This window comes from Mobula birostris, chromosome 6 (genome assembly GCF_030028105.1).
Source record: "Mobula birostris isolate sMobBir1 chromosome 6, sMobBir1.hap1, whole genome shotgun sequence".
Taxonomy (NCBI): Eukaryota; Metazoa; Chordata; class Chondrichthyes; order Myliobatiformes; family Myliobatidae; genus Mobula; species Mobula birostris.
The window spans coordinates 93,504,905-93,520,749 of NC_092375.1; the positions used below are offsets into that span (position 1 = coordinate 93,504,905).

The 15,845-nt window shown below is 43.3% G+C and overlaps 1 protein-coding gene across 5 annotated transcripts in view; it reads left to right on the top strand.

Annotated features, from left to right (window-relative positions):
• The window catches only part of LOC140199206 (cilia- and flagella-associated protein 44), a 227,791-nt gene that overhangs the window by 159,719 nt on the left and 52,227 nt on the right, over nucleotides 1-15,845 (top strand). For all 5 annotated transcript variants that reach the window (XR_011886373.1, XR_011886374.1, XM_072260870.1 and 2 more), the window contains 2 exons: nucleotides 9,797-9,992; nucleotides 13,205-13,315. Coding sequence is in view for 3 of the 5 variants with exons in the window: in XM_072260870.1 (XP_072116971.1) it covers nucleotides 9,797-9,992; nucleotides 13,205-13,315 (307 nt within the window). In the remaining 2 variants the exon portion in view is untranslated. The remainder of the gene's footprint in view (nucleotides 1-9,796; nucleotides 9,993-13,204; nucleotides 13,316-15,845) is intronic.

Below are 15,845 nucleotides of genomic sequence, written 5' to 3' on the forward strand. Positions count from 1 at the left end.
TCGATGCCCAAAATGCTGAAGGCTCTAACTAAGGAACGGGCTGCGAATCCCCTACAAACAACCTCCACTGGGAGACAGCTCGCTCTCCATCCAGCCTGCTGACAGTTGCTGACCAGTCCCGTGTACTTGGAGAGCTTCCTTTCAAGGGCCTCCTCCAAGCTATCTTCCCATGGGACTGCCAGCTCCAGCAGCACCACTTGCTTAGTAGACTCAGACACTAGGACAATGTCTGGTCGCAGGGTGGTGGCTGTGATATGGTTGGGAAACTTCAGCTGCCCTTCGAGGTCCACCAACAGCTGCCAGTCCCTTGCAGAGGTCAGAATGCCTGCAGATGTTCTTTTGGCAGGTATTGGCTGCTTCCCAGCTCTGACAAAGGCAATGGTCTGCTTGGAGGGTCGGGACTGCTTCGCCCACTCAACTCCTGCGCTGACGGCTTCAGCGATGGTCTTCAGGACCTGATCATGCCTCCACCTGTATCGTCCCCCACCAAGTGCCCTTGCACAGCCGCTGAGGATGTGCTCCAGAGTTCCTCGCTTGGAGCACAGTGGGCACGCAGATGACTCTGCCTTGCCCCATGTGTGCAGGTTTGATGGGCTTGGAAGCACATCGTACAGTGCCTGGATGAGAAATTGGATGCGGTGTGGTTCGGCTTTCCAAAGCTCAGCCCAGGTCACTTTCCTCTCAACTGCATTCTCCCATCTTGTCCAAGCTCCCTGTTGCTTCATTCCCACCCCCTTGCAGGTTCTCATCTCCTCCACTACTGCCCTCACCTCCTCTTGAACTAGACGACACCTTTCCTTCCCTCTGGTGTCCATTTGGGGAGTTGGAAAGGATCCTAGCCCAACTCGGCCTCGTGTGACCACTTCCACCAGCCTCCTGTGACGCAGCCTCGCCTCTGCCTCCTGAACAGCTTCTTCTGCCCTCCACTTCCTGCCAGTCCTCACTTGGATCCCTCCTTTACCCACCTTAGGGTCACTTGAGTCCCTATACTGTAGCACTTCTCTGGCTCTTGTTACCTTGAATTCTTCCTCCAAGGATTTGAAGGGCAGTTGCAGTTTGTTGTGGTGTCCATAGAATGCGATGCTGCTCAGGCTCTTTGGCAGCCCCAGACATCTCCTGAGGTGGTTGCTAACCCTCCTCTCCAAGGTTTCGACTGTTGAGATCGGAACTGCATAGACGGGGAGGGGCCACAGGATTCTGGGAAGAATGCCATGCTGATACACCCAGGCTTTAAACTTCCCAGGTAGGCCAGACTTGTCCACAGATTTCAGCCAGCCATCCAACTCGGTGCAGGTTTCCTGAATGGATGTTGTGTCCCTTAAAGAGCTGTCAAAAACTTTGCCTAAGCTCTTAACTGGCTTTTCTGTGATGGTTGGGATGGCTGTGCCTGTGATGCTGAACAGGAACTTGTTCTCCACCTTCCCTTTCCTCAGCACCATCGATCTTGATTTGGCAGGTTTGAAACGCATCCGGGCCCACTCCACCAGCTTTTTGAGCCCCTGCAGAATCCACTGGCAGCCTGGGACTGATTCTGTGGTTACTGTGAGGTCATCCATGAATGCCCTGATAGGTGGTTGCCATTGAGCGGAATTCATTCTGGGCCCTCTGCACTCTGGTTCAGCAGACTTAGTGAGCATGTTCATGACTAGGGAGAACAGTGTCACTGAGATAGTGCGCCCTGTGATGATGCCGATCTCCACCTTGTGCCAGGTTGGTGTAATTGCTCCTAAAGAGACCCTCATCCTGAAGTTGCTGTAATAATCAGTGATAATGTCTCTGATTCTGCTGGGGACGTGATATTTGGTCAGTGTGAGCTGCACCAGCTTGTGTGGAATGGAGCCATATGCATTTGCCAGGTCCAGCCACAACACTGACAGGTTGCCCTTGTTCTCTCTGGCCTCCATGATGAGCTGTGTCACCACACCGATGAGCTCCAGACAGCCCAGCATCCCTGAAGTGCCACCCTTCTGGACTGATGTATCAATATAGATGTTCTTTGCTAGGTAGGTGCACAACCGGTTAGAAACGGCACTGAAGAAGATCTTCCCCTCGACACACAGCAGGGAGATGATGCGAAACTGATCTATCTGGGTGGCATTTTCCTCCTTCAGGATCCACACCCCTTCAGCCACTCTCCACTGTTCTGGGATCTTCCTCCTTCTCCAGAAGATTCTCAGGATCTTCCACAGACACAGCAGGAGCTTAGGGCAGTTCTTGTACACTTTGTACGAGGTGTTGCTTGGCCCTGGAGCCGAGCTTGCCCTTGCTTTACGGACGACGTCTCTGACTTCCTTTAGCTGTAGCTCTGACATGTCGAACTGCACATCCGGTTCAGGTGGGTCTATTAGGATGTCGCACTCTCCCAACTCCTGCTCTCTTTCAGGATCATTATATATTTTCTTCAGATGTTGGTCTATGTCTTCCTGCGAACAGGCCAGTTTCCCACTGCGCTTCTCCCCCAGCAACTCCTTGGTGAACTTGAAGGGGTTGGCAATAAAAGCAGCACGTTTTTGGGCCCTTTCACGACGCCGCCTCCGATGCCACTCTGCCCGGCGGATGACCCTGATCTTCTTTCGTAGTATGCACATCAGCTGGGCCAAACCAATGCGCTCCTCTTCTCCTACCTCCTTGTATTGGGACTTCAGCGCTTTCATCTCCTGCCTGAAGTTGTGGATCCTCAATGCTCTTTGGTTCTTCGAGTAAGATGTTTTGAAGCCTTCCTTCTCCTCTTCTCTGAACCATTCAGCTGCGATGCTGACAATAATTGTTGTCATGGCTTGCAGCTTCCTATCAACCCCTCCCTTCGCCGTTGCCTCCAGAATTTGGTTAACATCTTCATCAAACTGCTTCCACAGTGAAGTCATGTTAGCTGCAGGCCATTTGATCCGCCTCCTGTTAGACTCCACGTTAGAGGGATTAGTTTACACACTTGGAGGTTCTGGGCACTATGGGGTGACTTTGGGCCTGGCCCCTCCTTTGTCTCACCAGGTTGGACACCTGTGCTTTGTGCTGCTCCTGCTCCCGCCAAACACTTCATCCTCGCTTGGTGGATCTTCAATCCACGATCATTCTTGCAGATTTTGCCACATGCACACTGCTTCCTCATCGTCGTTTGTTCATTGCCTGGGTCTGATGTCGTTGTGTCCATCCGACTGGGGTGCTCATCCTCCCCCACCTCTCGGGCACCCCTGGGGGTATCTTTTCCTTAGATTCTCTGTAGCTTTTGTGGGGTCCTCCTCTCAGAGGACGCAGATTGGGTTGCCAGCCCGTTCTGCCCTGGTTGCCGTCTCTCCGGGCTGTCACTGACTGTCCAGTTGTCACCACTCTTTTCGTGGTTGTCACCCAGTCTTTCCTGGTTGTCACTGATTAACTCAGGGTGTAAACTGTGTACATACATCTATTGATGCTTCTGGACGCATCTTCAGTGATGTTCCTGGAATCATCGGGTGTTTCGGGTCTTTCAACAGCATACAACCTCCTCCAGGTGACCCAGCCGGGACTGATTAGACCCCAGCTTGTCTTAAGACAGCCTTCAGAGAATCCCATAGAATGGGAGGTGAAACCCCTCCATTATCATTGAATTCTAAGTAAAGACCAATTTCTTTTTTTAATTTGTTCCTTAAAATAAGGATCATTGAGTAGACTTGAATTTAGTTTCCAAATAGTATTCTTTGGTTGTAGGTCAAAATCAACAGATAAGTATATAGGTGCATGGTCACTTACATGTATTGTTCCAATTCCACGGGTGTTTATTTTGTTTTTTATCTTTTTCCAAATGTTATGAAATAGTCTATCCTTGTGTATAAAGAATTGGGGGGGGGGCAGAATAATGAGTGTAATCCCTTCTGTCGGGGAAAAGGTCCCTCCATATATCAATTAGACCAACATCTTCGAAAAGTGTATTAACTTTCTTATGTAAGGACTTTGTTTCATAGGTTTTTCTACTGGAAGAGTCTAACTTTGGTTGTAATTGTAAATTTAAGTCTCATCCACATATCAAGAGAACTACTGTTTCCGTCACCATAATATTAGTAATTTTCTGGAAGAGACTAATATCACTTCCTGGGGATGCGTATATATTCAATTGAGTAACTGAATTTCTGTCTATATTCCCCCTTACCAGAATATACCTGCCCTCCTTATATCCCATTTCGAATATTTTTTCAAAATTTAGCTTGCTTGAGATGAGAATAACAACTCCTCTCTTATGTCCTGATTTATATGAGGAGAAAAACAAATTAGTGAAGCCCATTCTCTTTAGTTTTTCATGCTCATTATCATTTAAGTGAGTTTCCTATAAATATACTACATGGGCTTGTACTTTCTTCATTTTTAATAGAATTGTACTGCGTTTGATTGGATTTAACAGTCCATTGACATTAAAAGAATGGAATTTTACTTTCTTCTTAGCCATGTATATTTATCTGTCAGCATATCAATGAAATTAGCAGAATAAGACTTAATTGATCTACTCCCTGAACAAATAAGAATCAAGAAATGCGAATGAGAAAAAAGGTAATGAAGGTGTGATTCCAAGACTGAGGTCTCTAGTAGATGACCCTAGGTTGAGCTAGAGGAAATGTCTAGCCGTGGGGGATGGCCTCTCCTACCTGTGAGTTGAGGGCCCCACTTCAGTACCCATAAAAGTAAGTGAAAAAATCTGTGTCCATTATACAGAAAATACTTCCCTGTGTATTCCTCCCATGTATATATTCTCATTTAGGTGGGGAAAAAGGAGTGAATGAATGAATGAATAAAAAATAAAATAATTGGGTAATATAAAATCCACATCGTAATATGTGCTTCTTGAGATGAGTATAGCACCATCTATTTTTGCTTCTATTTAGTTTATCAACACTATTGAAATTAGTCAGACCTTATGGCTCTTCTGGAGGGGGTGAGGTCTGTCTTCTGAAAACTCACAGTCTCTTCCTGTTATTCTTCTCTCGCTCTCCTCCTGTCCCCTGCTTTCTCAATTCTCTCACTATTTCCCAAGCAGAGCGGGATAGCTGCTCAGCCAGGCTTTCCCTCGGTTTGATCACACTGATAGACACCCTCTGTCCTTCATGTCTGCAGTTGCCCTTCCACTGTCTGATACAACTGTGTTCTGTCTTCATAAAAGACTCGCAGTTTATCAGGGTACGGAGTCTGGAATCTAATCTTTCTTTGCTTTAATTCTAGCTTTGCTTCAGAATATTCCTTATGTTTCTGCAGGACCGCTGGGGCGGTGGGGGGGAGGGGGAATCTTGATCGAAATATATTAATTTCCCGTTCAAAAATACCTTCTTCTTTCCCCAAACCTTGTGCAGAATTTCTGCTTTGGTTTTGTACCAAAGGAATCTGATTACTATTGACCGTGGCTTATCTTCCCTGTCTCCAGAAGGCCTCGGGGCGAACGTGCAGTGTGCTCTCTCAATTTCAAGCTCCATAGTCGAGGGAATCTCCAGCATGTCCTGTAGTAACTTTTCTACAAACTCCACCATAGACAACCCCTTCGCTCCTTCAGGAACGTTATACAGCTGGGCCTCCTTATCCGCGAGGGATTGGTTCTAGGACCCCTCGCGGATACCAAAAAACGCGGATGCTCAAGTCCCTTATTCAACCTGTCTCAATGCGGTGGATCTTAGGACCCAGCGGAACCCCGGACTTTATTTAACTGTCTCAGTGCGGTGGACTTTAGGACCCGGCGGCGGAGCTCTGAATCAGCAGTGTTTCTGTTCACGAAAATAATCACGATCGCGATTTAAAATAAAGTGGAAATAAAGCAAATCAGAAAGAGGTGAAACGCCATCGGTCATTCGAAAAGCGTTCGGCTACATTCGGTCAACGATCGGAACAATTTTAAAGGATAAAGTGAGAAAGGCCCTGCCTCGATGAAAGCTACAATTATTATTAAGCAATGCAGTGGTTTAATTATTTGGTTTTGGGGTTTTGGGTTTTTGATCCTCCACGTCAACCCGGCACGGATGGAGAGCACGCTCGGGAACGGTCTGTCACTGGATCGAGCTCAGAAACTTCTGTTCCCGAGCCCGGTGGTGAAACATACATTTCCTAAGTGATTTATATGCATAGAAAGGTAAAATATATACTATATACTAAGACAAACATTTGACTAACTGACACTAAATAGTACCAGATGTACCTGTTCCGACTTACTTTTGGTGTTTGATTGTTGGGGTTTTTTGTATTGCAATATTTACGCTCTATTCTTGGTTGGTGCAGCTGTAACGAAACCAAATCTCCCTCGGGATTAATAAAGTATATCTACCTATCTATCTATTTACTTAGTAAGACTTCTGTTTTTTTTCAGTCCCAATCCACGATAACCTACGCACATCCTCCCGTATACTTTAAATCATCTCTAGATTACTTATAATACCTAATACAATGTAAATGCTATGTAAAATAGTTGTTATACTGCATGGTTTAGGGAATAATGACAAGAAAAAAAGTCTGCACATGCTCAAACAACAAGTGCTGGAAGAGCACTTCCGGGTTTTCTCGATTCGTGGTTGGCTGAATTCGCGCATGCGGAACTCGCAGATAAAGAGGGTCAACTGTATATACTGATATTTTTATGTCGTGACCTTCCTTCTTGGTCAAGTAGCTTATTTTCCTATGGAACACTTTTATCATTTTACATAATATCTGTTCCACGTTTTGAATGTGATCTTCCACCTTTTCAATTCGTGTCTCTGCCACCGTTATTTTTTGATTAACGTTGGTGAGCTCTGACTTGATATCATTTAGTTGCTGTTTTATGTCTTTTTGGAATTCCCGTATCTCTTCCAGAATTTTTACTAAATTTGCCACTTCGCCTGAACGAGGCCCAGCATCAGCCTCGCTACCACGTGTTCGCGTAGGAAAGCCACTTGTTGCAACCCCCTCATCCACAGGCTCTGCAGTGATGCTTTTTTTATCTCCATTCCTTTTCCCCATTCTTGCCCCCCTTACCAGTTCAGATATTTTGGAGAAATCTTGTATTTGGCAGATTAACGGGGCAAAATAAGCGTTTTTCTGGAGGAGCTATTATTTTAAGCTGCCATTCTGGACGATGACGTGACCGGAACCCCTCCACAACATTTCTATTGGATTAAGGTCTGGACTTTGACTCGGCCATCCCAAAACATGAATTTTCTTCATTTTAGATCATTCTGTTGTTGATATATTCTTGTCTTTCAGATCATTGTCTTGTTGCATAATCCAACTTCTACTAAGCTTCAGGTGACAACAGACTGCTACCCTGACATTCTCCAGCAAAATGTATTGATACAATTTTGAATTCATTGGTCCCTCAACAATTGCAAGCTGTCCAGACCCTGAAGCAACAAAGCAGCCCCAAACTATGATGCTCCTTCCACTGTGCTTCATAGTTGAGGTTTTGACGTTAGTGTGCAGTGCCCTTTTCCCTCCAAACATAGCAGTGTGCATTTCTGCCAGGTAGTTCAACTTTTATCTCATCTATCCACAGAACATTTTCCTAGAAGCGTTGTAGCATATCCTGGTGGTCTTTTGCAGACTTGAGATGTGTAGCAATTTTGTTTTGGAGAGCTGTGGTTTCCTCCATGGTGTCCTTCCACGAACACCATTCTCCTTCAGTGTTTTTCTTGTAGTGGACTTTAGCAAGTTCTAGAGATTTCTGCAGGTCTTTGCTATTACCCTTGGGTTCTTTTTCACCTCCACTGCATTGCGCATTATGCTGTTGGTGTGATCTTTGCAGGATGTCCATTCCTTGTGAGAGCAGCATCAGTACTGAGCTTTATTCCATTTGTAGACAGTTTCTCTTTCGTGGACTGATGAACACTTAGGTCTTTAGAAATACTTCTGTCGGTTTTTCCAGCTTCATGCATCTTTACAATTCTTCTTTTAAAGTCTTCTGAAAGTTGTTTTGATCGAGTCATGGTGCACATAAACAGATCTTTTTTTCAGAAGAGCGGGCTCTATCAGTAACCTGACTTTGTGTGTGTTTTTATAGGGGAGGGCACCTCTACGACCCACACTTCCAATCTCATCTCATTGATTGGAGCACCTGACTCCAAACAGCTTTTGTAGAAGGCATTACTCCAGAGGCTCACATACTTTTTCCAACAAGTACTATAATATTGGTAGTGAACGCAACAGGCCAGGTAGCATCTATAGGAAGAGGTACAGTCAATGTTTCGGGTCGAGACCCTTCGTCAGGTCTAACTGAAAGAAGAGCTAGTAAGAGATCTGAAATGGTAGGAGAAGGCAGGAGGGGGAGGGATGGAGCCAAGAGCTGGACAGTTGATTGGCAAAAGGAATATGAGAGGATCATGGGACAGGAGCCCTAGGGAGAAAGAAAAAGGGGGAGGGGGGAAGCCCAGAAGATGGGCAAGGGGTAGAGTGAGAGGGACAGAGCGAGAAAAAGGAGAGAGAGAGAGAAAAAGAATGTATAAATAAATAAATAACGGATGGGGTACAAGGGGGAGGCGGGGCACTAGCGGAAGTTAGAGAAGTCAATGTTCATGCCATCAGGTTGGAGGCTACTCAGACGGAATATAAGGTGTTGTTCCTCCAACCTGAGTGTGGCTTCATCTTTATAGTAGAGGAGGCCATGGATAGACATATCAGAATGGGAATGGGACATGGAATTAAAATGTGTGGCCACTGGGAGATCCTGCTTTCTCTGGCGACGTGGAATTAAAATGTGTGGCCGGTGGGAGATCCTGCTAAAGCATATCCCATTTCCATTCTGATATGTCTATCCACGGCTTCTTCTACTGTAAAGATACGTTCACCAGCAACTTTTATGTGTGTTGCTTGAAATTCCAGCATCTGCAGATTCCTTGTGTTTGCACATATAATATTAGATAATTTTTCTCAATAAGTCTATGAACAGGTATAATGTTTTTTGTATTATTTATTTAATTGGGTTCTCTATATCTAGTTTTAGGACTTACATGAAGATCTGATTGCATTTTAGGTCATACTTATGCAGAAATAGAGAAAATTCTACAGGGTTCACAAACTTTCTAGCTCCACTGGACATTAATTCTGTTTTTCTTCTCATATATGCTGCCAGACAGGCTAATTGTTTCCAACAATTTTTGTGTTCAGAGTAGGTTAGAGGTCAGAGTAGGTCAAAGTCTCTACACCATCAGGAAGGAGCAGCTTGGATGACTAATGATCTACTTTTAAATTGCTCAGGTGAATGTGACCTCAAAAGCACGTAAGAAGCTGGACACCGTCCAGTACGAGGAAGTCCTCATGATTGGTAGCCTATCACCATCCTTCCAACAACAGTGCACAGTGGTGTACCATTTACAAAATGATAGGTACACATCCACCATCTTGATTGGTAGCCATCCACCATCCTTCTACCAACAGTGTGCAGTGATATACACTTTAGAAAATGCACTCAAGAATTTACGGGTTTAGAAAGGCAAGATGTGGGGATTAGTGTTTAAAATATGTGCTTTGCTTAACCCTAAACTGCTGTGATGGATGAGTGGAAACTGATACTGAGTCAGAAGTGAACAATATTGGGCATTCAGGTTGCAGGTGCTGGCATCTGTGCATTCAATTTCAGAAATCTAGGATGTATGTCAAAATAGTGGTAAAACATATTTGACAAATGATAATTTTAGCAAGATCAATCATGGTTACAGTTGAAAAACACAAAGACAGCATTACGAAATGTGGCTAAATAAATGCAAACTCTCCTGTAGATCAAATGATTCCTATTACTGCTGTGGTCATTCTTGTATCACATTTAATCATGATGCCATCCTTTAGTTCTCAAATCTGACCAAAATTGGCATTCCATTTCTTACAGTTAAAGTTAGAGGAATGTTCTCAACAAAAAAAGGCCAAAAAGCGAGACATTCTTAAACTACAAGAGAAGGAGAAGGCTCTTTATGCATCCTTCCAGATGTCTCTGGGTGAAAACAACAAGCATGCTGATTTTCTCACCAAAGTCTTCAAAAAGAAAATCAAACGAAGAAGGAAGAGTGAAGCACAAGTTTCTGCAGGTGCACACACAACGTTTCTTCATGTATAATGTCATATTCTCTCATTTCATTTTAATATGATTAATTCAGAGATTTTAGATTCTATAAGAATAAGTTTAATAAGCAGTTTCCAAAATAACAATTATATGTCAACCACTTTGCAAAGCCATATACTTGTGACAATATTCTCATTAGTCAGTATATAATAAATTATGATACTAGTATGACCACTTTTACTGTCCACTATCAGTTGACATGAACAATGGGCCTTTTCATTTAATAGCTGCAGTTCTTGTGGGGATGGTGTTCCTGCATTAGTGTCAGTGTGGTAATGCAGGATATTCAGCACACAGAGGCAATATACAGGTCAGGGGGAGATCTTCAGGATGATAGTATCTCTACAAAATTTCCCTCCTCTTCCTTCTAGATGGTAATGTCATGTGGGCAGAGGTGCTGCTTAAGTGAACAAAAAACAATTGTTGATGGTTGTGGATATGTACGATTAACTGCACAGAAGACTGGGGACCTTAATGTGATAGAAGACTGAATGATTTTTAAGCAGATGGGCAGAGAGTGGAATGGAATATGTAAATCCCGAAGTATTAATTTCTCAAAAACTAATATTTATTTTTGAAACATCCCTTCTTTCATATCACTCTTCATGATCCATTCTAATGGCCACTCAACTTAAACCTAATTTCTTTTTATTGGCCTTTGACAATTGCCTAATAAATCATATTGACTGAAGCCCAACAAAAATTCCAAAAAGACCCCACTCTGTTTTAAAATCTCGTGTTAGCTCACCAAAACACGGAACTGCTTGTGATGACTGACGCTTGTCGAAAAGTTCTGAAAGGCCCCACTCACTTTTTACGTCTTATGCTGGCTTGCAAAGCAAGTGACTGTTGAATCACATTACAGATGTGCAGAATTCTGAATCATGCTGAGCCCCACTGCAACCTGTCCAGCCCTTTCTTATAGATAGATTCATAGAATAGTACAGCACAGTACAGGCCCTTCGGCCCACAATGTTGTGCCGACCCTCAAACCCTGCCTCCCATATAACCCCCCACCTTAAATTCCTCCATGTACCTGTCTAGTAGTCTCTTAAACTTCACTAGTGTATCTGCGTCCACCACTGACTCAGGCAGTGCATTCCACACACCAACCACTCTCTGAGTAAAAAACCTTCCTCTAATATCCCCCTTGAACTTCCCACCCCTTAGCTTAAAGCCATGTCCTCTTGTATTGAGCAGTGGTGCCCTGGGGAAGAGGCATTGGCTATCCACTCTATCTATTCCTCTTATTATCTTGTACACCTCTATCATGTCTCCTCTCATCCTCCTTCTCTCCAAAGAGTAAAGCCTTAGCTCCCTTAATCTCTGATCATATTGCATACTTTCTAAACCAGGCAGCATCCTGGTAAATCTCCTCCGTACCCTTTCCAATGCTTCCACATCCTTCCTATAGTGAGGTGACCAGAACTGGACAAAATACTCCAAGTGTGGCCTAACCAGAGTTTTATAGAGCTGCATCATTACATTGCGACTCTTAAACTCTATCCCTCGACTTATGAAAGCTAACACCTCATAAGCTTTCTTAACTACCCTATCCACCTGTGAGGCAACTTTCAGGGATCTGTGGACATGTACCCCCAGATCCCTCTACTCCTCCACACTACCAAGTATCCTGCCATTTACTTTGTACTCTGCCTTGGAGTTTGTCCTTCCAAAGTGTACCACCTCACAAGGTTGAACTCCATCTGCCACTTCTCAGCCCACTTCTGCATCCTATCAATTTCTCTCTGCAATCTTTGACAATCCTCTACACTATCTACAACACCACCAACCTTTGTGTCGTCTGCAAACTTGCCAACCCACCTTTCTACCCCCACATCCAGGTCATTAATAAAAATCACGAAAAGTAGAGGTCCCAGAACAGATCCTTGTGGGACACCACTAGTCACAGCCTCCAATCTGAACGTACTCCCTCCACCACCACCCTCTGCCTTCTGCAGGCAAGCCAATTCTGAATCCACCTGGCCAAACTTTCCTGGATCCCATGTCTTCTAACTTTCTGAATAAGCCTACCATGTGGAACACATGCTTATGTCACACATGCTTAAAACCCTATTGATTATGTTGGTATTGCTTCCTGTTTCATTCCTTCTCTGGTATACAAATACAATTGCCTTTCCAGTCCTTTTGCAAAATTGCTGCCTTTTTCATTTGTCCTAATGGGTGGTAAAGAAGGTACATAGCATGCTCTCCTTTATAAGTCAAGGCACTGAGTTCAAGAGTCAGGAAGTTATGGTGCAGCTTTATAAAACTATGCTTAGGGTTCATCTAGAGTATTGGATTCAGTTCCTATTGTCCAATTATAAGGAGTATGCGGAGGCTTTGGAGAGGGTGCTGAAGTGGTTTAACAGGATGCTGCCTGGATTTGAGGGCATGTCCTTTAAGAAGAGGATAAGCAAACTGGAACTGAGGGGAAACCTGATAGAAATTTATAAACTTCTGAGAGGCATAAATAGAGGAGATGGCCAGTATATTTTCAACCAAGTTTAAAATATTTAATAGCATTTAAGGTGAGAGGAGTAAAATTCAAAGTTGATGTGCAGGACACATTTTTTACACCAAGAGTAGCGGGTGCCTGGATTTTGCGGCCTGCGGTGATGGTGGAGGCAGATACAATATTTAGAGCCTCTTACATAGTCACATGAACTACAGAAGATGGTAGGATGTTATCATGTGCAGGCAGAAGGGATTAATTTAATTATGAATTATTAGCTTAATTATTTCAAAGTTCAAAGTGAATTTATTAGTTTGGCATGTTCCTATATTGTACAATTCTATGTATGTTTTATATCACCAGCAGTTCCAGGCCTTCACCTTCTCCAATCTTTATTTCAAATGTGCTATAGTTCCCATGTACTGATAAAGTTGATTGTTTCACCCCTTGTACACATTCTTGTCCCTTTGCTGAATATTAACATCACTTCCTTCCAGCACTTTCTCATTGGTCTTTGCACGGTGTTGCTTGGCAGACTAATATCACTGCCTGTTTCAGTTCTGCTCGTATATTACCACCTGTGTCCTTCAGCTAATGCTCTAATGTACTCTTAGACTGACACTGCTGTCTGATCCAGTCTTTCACCCTGGAGTTTATTACTTTTCCCTTCCTTGTATGTCGATGTGATAGCTCTTTTTTCCAGCGCAACTTTCATTTTACAGTTTCAGATGAAGAGAGTGAAGAAGAATCAGATGAAGAGTTTGGCTATAGTGATGAAGGGGATGAATCGGATTCTGACGATGGTGGAGTGGATGACTCTGCTTGCCCGGATAGTAAGAGATATACTATTTTCTGCCTTAGCTGCAGAAGATCTATTATTTTTATTTATTGAAGTAACTCAAATTTAAAAAAGGGAACTTGCAATTATTATTGCACCTTACCATGTCATCCGCATAGATTTCTATTTGATATTATTCTGCATCCTTTCTGTCTTTCTCACATGCATTTTCTATCATCCTAATAGCAGCCTTTACTTCTTTCACTTAATACAATTTCTGAAGTTTCTAAATAGTATTTAGAAGGCAAACAAAAGTTCCACCAATGAATGAAACATCAACTCTATAGATATTCTCTGACTTCTAACTTTTTTTCTGGCATTTTCTGTTTTACTCTTTTATTAAGGCATTCTATTAACAATAGAGCAATTAGTATCATCATAGATTGATCCATTAACAGTGTTTGTAGCTGGAAAAAGTGTTTCAGACAACTAGTTTCATAATAGATTCTGCTGGCGAATTTAGATTGCACTCTATGTTAGACATTTATCACTGCTTTCCCATACTTGTTGGCCTTCGGTTTTGGGCTTGGACACTAAATCACTTTCCTCTTTTGTAATGCCTTCAAACTCTTAACACATCCTTTCTATCAGTTCCTGGGTCCTGAATCCCTCTCCATTAGTCTTCAGATGTCATCAATCATGTCAGACCCTGGGCCCTGAATCCTGTTTTGCTCTTTTGCTATAAGGTGGTCTATAGCATACTCCAAATAGATTGATTGCTCCCTTTCTGCTCCTTACTTCCACTCACACCGTCTCAGTATTTGATCCCTCCGGGATGTCCTCCCTTTCTGCAGCTGTCCCTGATCCCAGATTAGCAATGCCGTAACCCCTACCTCTTTCACCTCCCTCTCTTTCCCTTTTGAAACATCTGAACCCCGGAATATCCAGCAGCAATTTCTCCCCCTGTGACAGCCAAGTCTCTGTAATGGCCACAATGTTGTAGCTCCATGTACTGACCTTTGCTCTAAGTTTATTGCCCTTATTCCTGATTTCTTGCATTAAAATAGACACATTTCAAACCATCACACTGATTGCAATTTTGCCCTATCATCTGCCTGACTTTCCTCACAGTCAGTACACACTGCATGTAATGTATATGAACTGCCATTTCCTCAGCCCTTTCAGTCCAGTTCTCATTCCCCTGCCAAACTAGTTTAAACCCTTCCTAACAGCTCCAGCAAACCTGCCTGTGAGAATATTGGTGCCCATCAAGTTCAGGTGTAACCCATCCTTTTTGACCTGGTCATCCCAATCTTAGTAACCCATAACCTGAAACCCTACACCAATTCTTTAGCCACAAATTCATCTGCCAAATCATCCTATTCTTACCCTCACTGCTGCATTGCAGAGGCAGTAATCCAGAGATTACCACCCTTGAGGTCCTGCATATTCTCTCTTCTGGTCCTCATCCCTGTTCCTAGCTATCTCATTGGTATCAATATGTCCCATGATTCTGGCAACTCATCCTTCCCATGAATAGAGAGTTATGCAGTATCTTCACAAAAGGCTACTGTACAGCTTTGGTACAGTGGTAGATATGGTATTAAAACTATACTAGACACATAATATAGATTCACCAGAATGGAAAAGGGTGGTTATTAGGAGAGAATTGAAATGTTGGTTGAATGAAAAAGACTGAGGAAATATGATAAATGTTCATAAAAATGCAGTGGTTTGAAATAAGTGACTAAGGAAGTACTATATCCTCTACTTTGTAGGTCATTGGTTTATAGTCTTCCTGAGTGACTAAGGAAAGAGATCAGGAAAATGGATTTACTTGGAGTCTTCTTGGATAATGGAATAAATTTCCTCAAGGAATGAATTGAGGCACAGAACATAGCTTCATTTAAATAATACTCGGGAACTGGATAAATTAGCAGTGCCAAAAGATTTTTAAAAATATTTGCATTAGTTATTATTAGGATTGTTAAGGATTATTAGAAATTATTAGGATTAATGAAGGAGCAACTTCAGCATTGCGGGACTGTTCTGAAAACGCGAACAGGAATATGTTTGGGGAGGTGGTTACCTAAGGCAAGTTATTGCCTCCCTCTTTTATACACAATTTGATGCACGGAGCGGTGTGCCAGTGATGAAGATTCCCCCCCTCCCGCCCCAGGTGCAAGCACCCTGTCTGGCCATAGCTGATGTGAGGACGACCCTAGCCAGGGTCAACCCATGTAAAGCTGCGGGGCCTGATAACATAACTGATCAGGTGCTGAGGGACTGTGCAGCCCAGTTAACAGACGGTCTAACAAAGACATCTTCAACATTTCTCTGAAACAGTTCAATATTCCTGCAGGCTTCAAGGCGGCTGCCATCATCCTGAAGCATAAGAGGGTGACAATAATCTGCTCTAATTACTACCGTCCAGTGCCACTGACCTCAACAATGATGAAGTACCTCGAGCATCTGGTTATGGATTGCATTAAATCCTACCTTCCTGCTACCTTGCACGCTTTCCAGTTTGCTTATCACTCAAATTGTCCACTGATGATGCCATAGCCTCTACACTCCACTCAGTC